Consider the following 12,250-nt stretch of genomic DNA (forward strand, 5'->3'; position numbering starts at 1 on the left):
TTAATTTTTGTTATTGAACTTTTTTTACATCAATCTATAATACAAATGAACTACAAACCAAAGAACTTTTATGTATTATATAATCATTATTCACCTTTGATACATTAAAATGCAGTGCTGTGTTCTGTTCTTTGGTGTAACTCATTTCATTTTTTGTTTCACATATGCAGAGCTCATTTTACATATTTTTATTTTTTTATAGACTGGCACCATTTAAATTTTAATTGAAAAGCAGCATGGCTTACAGTTTTGTGTTTCATGGAGTCAAATACTATACCATCAACTGAAATTTTAATTCCTCCACTTTTCACTGTGGCGTCACCATTTTCCTCCTCTGTGACTCCATTGTGTCTCCACTAAATTAAAAACTGAGATAAACTTGCTTCATTCAAATACTTTATATTTATTGTTCTATATAAACATGTATCTTGAATGATTTTAAACTTAAAGAATCCTTAAATGTATTATGTTATATACAATATAAACTAAAGAATTAAACTATAGGCATATTTAGAAATAATGACTCCACTCAAGTAGTCTCCATTGCGAAAGAGTAATCAAGGGAACCAAGGTTATAGCGGCAATCAAATGAATGCAATCCAGGGACAAAGACCAGACATGGAAAACAGACATACACAACAAAGAACACAAAGTCACTAAAATCATACACACAAAGCAACAAAAGCAAATGAGGAACTTGGACTCCACTAAAAACTGGGAGCATGGACCAGTTGCGAAGAGTGGAGAAATTAAAATTAGTATTGACAGTAGTGTACATTGTAACAATTTTTTAATAAATTTTCTGTATTTCAGAGTAATGCATATAAATGTAGTTATTTAATGTTATAAGTGTATCTATTGCTATGCTATCCATTTTTAGATTGTGTGCAAAGGTAGTGCTGAATATAAAATGGCAACAGCTCCCTGAAGATGACCAAGGAAAAGTGAATTTCTCCCAGACCATTGCCAACACCCATCAACACCTGGTCAACACGGGGTTTAAAAGGTTTGAATTGCTACCCCATTTGATGGAGAATCCTTGGACAGATCCAACGCTGAGTAAAATCATGTCAGGAGACGACAAAGATGAATCATCAGGGAGTGACACAGAAACAGAGGAAACTGAAAGAGGTAGTTTTTACATCATGATGATACCCTCTCAATAAGTGGATGGTATATTAGAATCAATTTATCCATCTGTCATTCTGTTGATCTCAAAATTAAGTTGCAATTATCTCTGCTCCCAGTGGATGGATTGATTTCAAATTTGGCATGTTGCTTTCTATAGCTATAGATGATGGTGATGCATACGTTTTAAGTGACTTTGGTTGCTATCTGACATGGACTTCCAGTTTTGTGGGCTTGCCATTTTTCACTATATAGAATAAATGGGAGTATACCTAACACAACAACACGTGCAGCTTCATGTAAAATGATCAGTAGATAATAGAACCATATCAATGCACAGCAATAAAAACAATAAAAAGTGTTGTTTTCTTATACAGAGTCTTCTCCAGTTTGTATCGATTATCATTAGTGGTAGTCCAAGGTCTTGGACCCTCAATTTCTGTCATAAGACTTTCTTTCAAAATTTCAATTACCATGGTCTTTGACCTTCAACTCTTTTAATTGACACTTAATGGAGAACTTTTGATTTTTGTAAGTGGACCATTAATTTGAAATTAAGGAAAGTCCTGGTCTTGAATGTTAATTTGCACCCCTGTGTCTTTAATTATTTATGCCAGTTTTAATGCTTACTTTTCACAGAAAATCTAGTCTGTATTTTTTCAGTAAAATACCTACAAGATAGTTTAGTAATTGTTTATTGTAATACTCAAATTCATTTTGGTAATTGTGGTAATAGAAATATTTAGCTGAGTGATATGTAACCTTTATAATTCATGCAAAAGAAATCTTTTAAAATTATGTTTATTTTATTACAATATTTTAGGTATGAGATTTTGAACTAAATTTTTTTTTTTTTCAGAAAAAGAAAGAAAAATAAAGGAAAAAATGGATGAAATATCCAATTACATCAAGAAAGAGGACCCACTGATATTGAAACTGAGGGTAGAAATGTTAATCTTAGAAAACTGTGAAGATTTTGCTTCAAATTTATGCAACTGTCTTGTTAAATATTCTCCCTTTAAGGATGACTTAGATGTCAGAGAAATGCAGTTCATATTACTTCACAAACTGAACCAAATGGATAAACTCCAGGAAGAGGTAAGCATGAACTAATGAAGGCTCATTCAATTTCCAGTGTGGATATGTATACATGTACCTTTTATCTTAAGAACTGTAGAAAAAATTAATTGATTCTTTTTGTTATATACTGATAGTCACTTCATCAGACCATAAACCAGACTTTCAATTTTTTGTTAATGTTTTACCCATTTCAATGAAATATTTGTGACTAGTTCTTCAAATCTCAAATTTAGATACCCAATTAAATTATTTTACACTCAAAATGAACTAACTGTAAAATTAAAGCCCTTAAATACCAATATTATTCCTTGTACTTATACTCATTTTATTTTTTTTCACATGTTTGACAAGATTTTAAATAATTAATAATATGCTACTTGATTGCTGCATCAAAACTTGTATAACTAACATCTAAAGCCTATTGTTAACTTTTTTCAGTGTGAGCAGATAGTTTGCCACACCGGGATTAAATTGATCAACCGACTAGAACAAAAGGAAAGTAACCAAAAACTGTGTGTCAGACTAGTCCAGATATTTCTGGTTCAAGACTGGATAAATCCTGATCGTACATGTTGTACAAAGGTTTGTTCTTACTTTTAAGCATATCAGTACATTAAAAAAAAATAATTTCTATAATAACAAAGTTTAAATTATATTGAATACATATGTCTCTTAAAGTAATGGTCTGTTTGAGTGATTAGAAATACTTGTTATACCTGCAATAGTACATGATTAGTTGATCAACATTAGGTAAAATATAATTGATTGAATGTTTGTTTTAATCTGTAAAAGTGGGGGACACATTTAATTAATTTCATTGTTTTATGATATCACAAAAACATGATTTTAAAGTACTATGCAAACATTAGTACATACTTTTAATTAAAAGTTTTTCACAAGAAGACCTTGTTAAAATTATTGTCACTACTTAAGTATACATCAGAAAGAATGCTTCTTTAATATACATTTCACATCCCTCTATAGAGTTAGGTGTTACTGCAATCATCTCATCCATTTGTCATTCACAACTTGATTAACATTTACAAATTCATTGGAGTTGCATCATAAACCGTCTTACTAGTTTGATTTCTTGCTTTATTTACAGGACCTGATAAAGCTTTGGATAAGACACCAATATATGGCAGATAGAGATCGAACCAAGTTCCTAGAAAATGTGTGGTCCATAGCTAAAATTTCCAGTAAAACTGAACAAATTGGTGTATTGGTAACTGGATTACAAAAAGAGGTTAGTAGATATATTTATTATCACCCACGCAAAGAAGAGGGTATAATGTTTTGACCAGTCAGTCCATCTTTAGTTTTCTGGATTTTTTTTTTGAAAGGCTTGCAGATATTGGCATGATTTTTGGTATATAAGTTCACCATGATAAGTTACAAGTCAAATTTACGTTTTGTTCCACTCCAGTGATTTTTTCTGAAATTACGGGCAACGAACTTAGCAAAATTCATAGAAATAACAGTTTTCCTGAATTTTTGTCTAAAGGCTTGCGGATTATGACACGATTTTTGGTATTTGAGTTCACCATGATAAGTTACAGGTCAATTGTATGTTTTGTTTTGCTACGAAGATATTTACTTCGGATTAATTAAAACTCAAAGAAATCACAGTCTGGAGTATGAAACTACTATTTTGGGTAATAGAATTTAGTTAGAAGATAAAGAAAAAATAATTTTCAAAAACCTTTTTCAATTTTATTTTTTCTTTTCTAATGCCTGAAAAAAAAAACATTCCAATTCCTTTTTTATTGTGGTGTCCTTCTAAATGTATTTCTCTCTTGAACAAATTTACTTGAGTATCCAACATGGGGACATGAGTGGTATGTGAGCGGGCTCACTAAAGTTCTTCAATTTATTATGATTGATTAACCATCAAACACATCTTTAATTATTGAATTTTTAGTGATATTTTCTTCAAATCATGTTCAAATGTCTTATAACATTTTTCAAACAAAGGTTGTACAATATTTCCTTCTTATCAAACATGGTTAGAGATTAAAATGAAACAACTAAAAACCAAAAAGTTACAAAGTGTTTTTTAGTCAAACCCTCCTTATCAAATGCTTTTGCAGCTGAAAATGATTATTTTGAAACTTATTTTGATTGTTTCTCACAATTTTCTTAAAAGTTTTAAAGCTAAAAATTGCAAAATTTGAATTACAACCAAAACCAGATATGTCTGATTTTCCTGACTTTCGATTTCATACATCCTGTGTCAATTTTATCAAGCTTCGAAATTAAAATTATCCAATTTATGTAGTTATTGACCTCGTCATGATGTTTTAGTCTGAATGTAAGTTTCTCTCCTTCACATTTTTGTAAGAAATACCGCATCAAGGTAAATAATTGACTGATCAAGTGCAAAACATCTATCTTTTGTCTTATAAAATTTTACTGGATCTAAATCTAAAAAAACAATTTTCACACATTTAGACCTTCTAAATTGCACTGCGCACGATGCCTAAATACATAGTATACACACCAAAATAGGATAAGTATTTGTAAAGAAGGCTTCTGTATTAACATAAACATGTCATTATAAAATCATTATAAAAGTATGGACACCAGAAGGACAGACTTAGTAGGCTTAGCTAATGAAAATCCTGTAAACTATACCAAAATTCACTTGCACTTGGAGCAGTGTTATGTATCAATTTTAAAATAGAATCAAAATTTTTTTCTCTGTTTCAGTGTGGCACCAAACTACGACAGTTATATACTGATCTTTGTGTTTATGCTATTAACATAGACAAAGGCAGTTGTGAAAAATTGATGATGAATGGAGACATTGAAGGTGTGAAAGAAAAACAAAAGTCTATGGCAATGACCTGTGAAAAATTGGCACACATTGTGGCCATGAATAATTTGAAGGCGGCAAAAATTAGTGCTTTGACTGCTTTTGCATTAAATCCTACAAGAAGTGCTATGTCACTGGTGGAGAAAATGTATTTAAATAAAACACTCAATCAGGCTTCAGAGAGGAAAAAAGAGCGTAATGAGAAAAAACATAAAGATCTTCGACATACCAATGATGGTGAAGTCAACCTAGCTACATTATATGAGGTTGAACGCTTATTGAACATGTTACGACCTTATTATTTGAACCCTGACTTATCATGGGAGGATTTGTACCCTGTTTGCCAGAAATTTATGTTAGAAAAGGGAGCAAATGATTGGAAAGAAATGCAAAAGCAACAAAAGGAAAAAATACAAAAGCTGCAGGAAGAAAAAGTTAAGGAAATAAAATCTCTTTCAATTAAGGATACTTCTCTAGAAAAAAAATCAAGCACAGTAAAGGAAGGTTCTTTGCAGTATTATTGTGATGATACCACTCAGTTCCAGCCTTATTCCAGTACTAAGACGCCAGATGGAACATTATCTACAAAATCACCATGGACTCCTGTTCAATTTGGGTTACAAAGTAAACCTGGAGTGAGAGAATCTACTAAACTTATTCCATGGACGAAACTGCAAAACATGTCAATTCAGAACAATCCTCTTGATATGACAAAAGCCAGTGGACCAGAACAAATAAAACACAAAATCAACACAGAGGCTGTTAAGAAGCCAAAAGAAAAACCGACTCCAAATTTTGACTTTGCTAAACTATTGGAGGCTACTAAAAACATGCCTCAGATTCAGACATTCATGAAACAACAATCATTATCGTCATCATCTGTGTCTACTGCAAAAATTCCCACAACAAAACCATCAGCTCCTGGAAATGCTCATTTACCATATGTACCTGGACTCACATCATATGAAGTGCAGCAAGCAATGATTCAACAGAAAAAGAACTTAAATAGATCTTTCTCTGTTGACCAAGTTCAATCTGAGAAATCAGTTTCATCAAAAGTTCTCCACAGCCAGCATCGTGAGAGAACATTGTCAGTGGATCGACAGCTATCAAACCAGCCAAGTTCTAGTCAGTTGCCAGGTTGGTCGAGTAAATCTCCATCAGATTTAACCAAAACATCTCATCAGCCTAGAATTATACCTCACAGAACACAGCCACAAGTCAAATCTCCTTCTACATTATCACATGTCCAGCAATCATTTGGTGGAAACCAGGAACCCAACTCAAACATGTCACAAGACAATAGTGGACAAATAAAAAACTTTTTAACTCCAGTAGTCACACAAACTCTTCCAGCTAGGAGAAGTAGACAACCATCAAAGGAAGAGCTGCAAAGTATTGTTGACTGGTTACAAACAGGAACTGAGGATGCTAAAATTAAACCATCCAATTTGTCTCAGATAATTGTTTCTAATGATGCTAATGCTGCTGTTTCAAAGCCAAAAAAATCTTCAACTGTTCAATCTGGAAATCATTCACAATATGTTACAGTTGGATCAAGCCCTAGTCAAGCATTGCAAAATACAAAGAAAAGTCAGGAACAGCTGAAAATAAAAGATGAAAAATCTAAAAACTTTGCAAGTCAAGTGATGACCAAAGTTGGTATAAGACCTGGAATGTCACAGGAGGAGATCAACATTGCAAGAATTAAGGAAATAATGCGACAGCAACAGGAAGCTGTTATGAAAGAAAAACAAGAAAAGCCTACTAAGAAGAGTCCAAAAACTTCTTCAAAGGGATTTTTGCTAATTCCTGGATCAGCACACACCGTTATGCAAGCTAAAATGCAAGGAGACAGAACAAAAATGTTACAAGACAAAATGAAAGGTGTGCAAAAACCTAGTAAAATTAAACCTTTTTCACCTGAAAATAACAGTATTTCTCAAGGTAATCTCCAAAGTACTGTGTCAGTAGGCCAAAATTATGTCAATCAGATGATCCAATCGGCTTCTCCACAATCCATACGATCTGGAGTCAGTCAGACCGCTATTGTTCCGAGTGATACGTCAAAAGTGGCCAAGTTCAAAGAGTTTGACATTCAACATGCTTTACAGTCTCTGTCAAAAGTTCTTGACAAGTCTTCTAATGTACTTTCTCAGAATCCAGCATTACTTGGCAAATCAAAAAAGGAGGAGATGCTTCAAAGACCAGCAAGACCAGCTTCAGCAATGCCAAATCTCATGGCTATCACAACTTCTGTTACTACTGCTTCTTATACTAAGCCTGTACAAAATTCAGTATTGGAAAGAGGTATGCCATCTGTGCAAAAACAACCCAGCCCAGAATTGCCAGTTGAAACTTCTTCTTACCAGTTACTATATTTAGGACAAATAAAAACTTCCAAGTCTAAGGAATCTTCTGAACAAGTCAGTAGAACACAAACTGAACAAGCAATAGAAGTAATTCCAGAATCTGTGCAAAATTCGCAAGTGAACTCCACTAATGTAATGAAAGTTGGAAGTCAAGGTGTAAGTTTACCTAATCATCAAATTGTTGCAAATGCAGGAACTCAAAATATTTTGTCTGCAATGTCAGAGAATGTTTCACTGCAAGGAGTAGGTGCTTCAGTTTTAAACCCTCCCAGTGCTACTTTGCAAACAGTAAATCCTCAAGGTTTAATAATGGGGACTCAGCTTGCTCAGGCAGGTTCTGTGCAAGGAAGTGTGATTCAGACATTGACTCCTCCATCAATGACACTTTGTACCCCTAGTGCCCTGCCTATTCAAGCACAAGCTGTTCAGAATATAGCTGTACAAGGAATTACAGCTGAGTATCAACCATTGCCACTTAATTCAATAGTACAAGGACCAAATAACCTCAATCAAGGACAAAATGTGCTTGGACAACAAACATTGATTCAAGGACAAAGCTCTTTTGTTCAAGGACTTTTACAAGGTCAAAATACACTGATTCAAGGACAAAATACTGTGATTCAAGGACACCAAACATTTGTGCAAGGTCAAAATGCAATGGTTCAGGGCCAAGGAATAAATATTCAATCTATTCAAACTGGACAAACTTTTGGAATACAGGGTGTAGCAAATCAAAACAATGTGTTACCTGTAGTGCAAGGAGTGAACTTTCAAACACCTTTAGATACAGGTCAACCAACATTTGTGCAGCCCAATAGTCAACAGTTTGGACTAAACCCTGGTACTCAACTCTTAGGTGTAAACACCTTACATGTACCTAATGGAACAGCTAATTTAACTATAGAAAGAATGCAACCAAATACTACTGTGACTTTTACAAATCCTACTGTGGTTATGTCAACAGAAATATCAGCTTCAACTACAGCTTTGGCTCTTAACAATCAAAATGTCATTCAAAATGTGAATACCACTATTATCCCACAAAATACTGTTCCAATTGCAACGAATGCAATATCATTTGATTCAAACAATACTGTTCTTGGCAATACCATTTCACCAGCTTTTTCTCTGATGCAGCCAGTTCAACCAAGTCAGCATCCAGGCAATCTTTTAGTTCAGAATAGTAACACTTTAAATCACAACTTAAGCCTTACTAGTCATGTCACTGTAATGCAACCTTATACTGCTCAGCCAATAAGCACTAGTCTTTCATCTCCAAAACCTGTGAAAATATTACCAAAAACACCCGTTTTTGTAGGACCCTTTAAGCTAATAGCAGATTCTAATAGCACTACTTCAACATCCCAAACTGATGTTCAAGGGTGTTTAGTTCCAACCACTTCACCGACGAAAATGAAACCAATTCCAGCATCTAGTCTTTCTCCACTGAAAACGAGTCAACCTTGCAGTGTTATCAACACTTCACAAGCATCTTCATTTGATAAACTGTTACTAGAACATTTGGTTAGTGCTAAAGCATCTATTTCTGAACAAGAAAAACAATGGCAATCAGAACTTTCAGATAATGGCACAGAAATTGTAAGAAGAGTTGAACTAAGTGAGTTACAGAAAAATACTCTAACAGAAAGTGAAAACTTGAATCAGGAATGTGCAATTCCAGCTAAATCAGATGAAGGTCATCTTTCTTTATCAGGCCATCCTTCAAGTAACATAGATACAAATTTAGAAATGTTAAACTCAGAAGGCTCTAGTTTGCAATCTATTGATAAGCCTGCTATGGATCCATTGTTAACTAGTGCAATACCATCAATATCAAATGGGAAAGATGTGAATATAGTTGACATTCATATAACTACATGTAGCAAGAGTGATGAAAGTACATTAGAAAGTCAAAAAGATGAAACACCTGCTGAATCAGCAGCTCTGAACACCAATATTTCTGAGGGTACCACACTTCAAAAAACAAGCTCAGAAAAACATTCAAATTTTCTGTCGGATACTACTCAAGGAAACTTTCTGAAAGGCCTTAATCAGTTTAAAGAAAGGCTGGCTAGTGCAAAATTTCCGTCTATTGAAACTAAGGGTATTAGTGAGAGTTGTAGTACTGTAACTGACTCTGAAATAATGGAAGTTAGTTCAAATGATAATGTGAATGAAGAAAGTTCTTTATTTAAACACAATGTTGCACTTCATAATACAGATCAAAGCCATGTTACTTATTGTGAACATGTTGGAAAGAAGATCAATGACTTGTTACATCAAACTAACTCAGAAGCAATTCACAAGGATCAAGAACTAGACCTACCATTGCATGCCGATACTGAAAAACTAGACACTTTAATTATAGAGAATGAAAAGATATCCACGCAAACCAGGAAAAATTTCAATGATGAAAATAAAACAACGGACATTATCGATTCTCCTTTAGAAATTGACAGTAAAATAATAGACAAAGTTGAAGAGCTAAATCAAAATCAGACTTTAGTTTCTAATGACACTGAGGTTGTAAACCATCTACAAAATGCTTATAGTAGTAGTGAAGTGGGAATGGAACCAGAAGATAATCTAATAGAATCAACTAATGAAACACTGATTAGATCTGCTGAAAGCTTTGGTCATACAATGGAAAATCGTATTCATCAGTTAATCAGCTTACACGTATCTAAATCTGTAGAAAGTGATGCATCTTTGAATCAAATATTAGATTTGAAAAAGGATAATGTTAGTTCTGCTGACTCAACTGATAAAGGAAATGAATTGTGTTCAGACAAAGAAGTAGAGAAGACAAATGTGGAAATTATTGAAAAAGTAGAGCTTGCAGAACCTTGTGATGATTTAAACAACATACAAACTCTGAAGATAGACACTGTTGATAAGCAGTCAGATATTCTCCCTCAAAATTCTAATTCAGAAATTCAAAATAAAGAACCATTGGAAGCTGAATCAAGTAAACTAGTTTTGGGTCTAGTGGATTACTCAGAAACTTCAGATTCTGATGCAGTTATTGATAGTAACATTGACACTAGGCGCACAGTTGGAATTGTAGATTACCCTGAAAGTTCTGATTCTGAATCATCTGAAAATGGGACTGATGTTTTAACTAAAGACAGTAATCTCAGTGAAATGCATGAAGCTTGTTCCAAAGAAGATCAACACCAGGATGTCATAAATAATTGTTTGCCAAGTGTTAATTCATCAGTTGATTCTACAGTTCCAGAATCAAAGGTTAGAATAGTATTTGTATGTGCCTATACAAATGTATGTATGATGTCTGCATAAATATATTTATAAGTAGTCTTAAATCAATAAATGTAACCTACTTTAGTTTTCATCACATTCAAACTAATTACTTAATGAACACAATGATGTATTGAAGTTGAATAGCATGATTGAAAGAGAAATATGTTACATACATATGTATGCAAAGTCGTCAAATAGTATTAAATTAAAAGATGAGTTGAGTACAACTAAATTTAAACTGAAAATCTTAAGAAGCCTGAATGTTCTTGTTGATAAAGAACATATGCATGTAATAAAAGGATGAGTAGTAGTAAACGGTTAACTTGTCTGATGCTATTAATTTATGTACAATGTACTTGTTAGGCTGTGCTCTCCATATGTTCATTTTTTTTGTTATTTTTTACAGACCATCATTGAAGAACCTAGTCAAGATGAAAAACTGTCTGAGAAAAGTCAGTTGGAATATCTTCCAGAAGTTATTAATCCTACAACTCCTGATGAACCCGCCTCTTCCATTGAAGTATGTTTATATTCCTATACGCCTGTTTTTCTAGACGGGACATATTTATGGTATACTCTCTATTCATCATTCACATAAAACTTAAAAATGCTGCCACTAATTTTTGTGAAACTTTGTTGCATTGTTTTTATTGGTGTGAACTCTCTTTCTTGATTTTCGTCTCTCTGGTGACACGTGTTGCAGAAGGTAAGATTAAGGTACTACTTTTCTGGCATCTTCTGTGTTAATATTGGCATTGTGGTTCATGTTAAGATTTTAATGTTAAGTTAATTGATTAGGTCTATCTGATATGAACCACTCATGCAAGGTCAATGATATTCGTTACACATTTGCATAAAAATCACTTAATCACAATTGAGAGTATTTTATTTTTTTATTTTTCATACATACTTCCTTACATATTGATATTAAACGCTATGTTTATGGTCACATACCATCCTCTTCTCTCCATATTAAGAACACAACAATGCAAATTTTTGTAAAAAATCATTTCTGTTAGAAGGAAATGTAATAAACATTCTAAAACCTGTATTGCAGCTAATGTGGTCATGTAAAAAATCAGGAAATCTTAAATTTAAAAAAATAAAAAAAAAAGGGGGCGGTAGTATTTTTGATGGGCAGGCCGGGATGAAAATCCATCAATATATTTTAATTGGCCTAAGCCCCCTTTCAATTTTTAAAATTTGATTTTATGATTTAGTTATAAACTTAGTTCAAAATTAAGAGTGAATTTGAGAGTTTTTAGACTTACTCGGCAATGGTTGCACTAATTTTCATGAAACTTTGGAAAATGGTTTTTGCCCCAACTGTTTAGGGTTCAACCTAGTGCTTGGGGAAATGTTTTATTTGGTCATTTTATTTATATTTGATTTGCTCATGAAGACACATTTTTCTTGAAAGTGTGGTTTTATAACACTATAGCAGGGTAAATACTAATGCACTTCCCTTTTGTATGTGTAATTTATCAAGAATTGTCTATATAGCCAACCAAGATGATTTGTTAGCAAATGTTTTTCAAATTACTTCCCTTAGATAAATAATCTATTTCCAAAGAGGTCTTTATTTTACAAGAAA

At 33.1% G+C, this 12,250-nt stretch overlaps 1 protein-coding gene across 2 annotated transcripts in view; it reads left to right on the top strand.

Annotated features, from left to right (window-relative positions):
• LOC148627753 (uncharacterized) overlaps positions 1 to 12,250 on the top strand; it is a 32,057-nt gene that overhangs the window by 8,935 nt on the left and 10,872 nt on the right. For both annotated transcript variants that reach the window (XM_088577951.1, XM_088577960.1), the window contains exons 3-8: positions 881 to 1,131; positions 1,988 to 2,226; positions 2,647 to 2,790; positions 3,314 to 3,454; positions 4,918 to 10,641; positions 11,063 to 11,176. In XM_088577951.1, the coding sequence (XP_088434077.1) occupies positions 881 to 1,131; positions 1,988 to 2,226; positions 2,647 to 2,790; positions 3,314 to 3,454; positions 4,918 to 10,641; positions 11,063 to 11,176 (6,613 nt within the window). The remainder of the gene's footprint in view (positions 1 to 880; positions 1,132 to 1,987; positions 2,227 to 2,646; positions 2,791 to 3,313; positions 3,455 to 4,917; positions 10,642 to 11,062; positions 11,177 to 12,250) is intronic.

Source organism: Perna viridis, chromosome 1 (genome assembly GCF_037379345.1).
Source record: "Perna viridis isolate PV_CMFRI_1.1 ecotype Kerala chromosome 1, ASM3737934v1, whole genome shotgun sequence".
Taxonomy (NCBI): domain Eukaryota; kingdom Metazoa; phylum Mollusca; class Bivalvia; order Mytilida; family Mytilidae; genus Perna; species Perna viridis.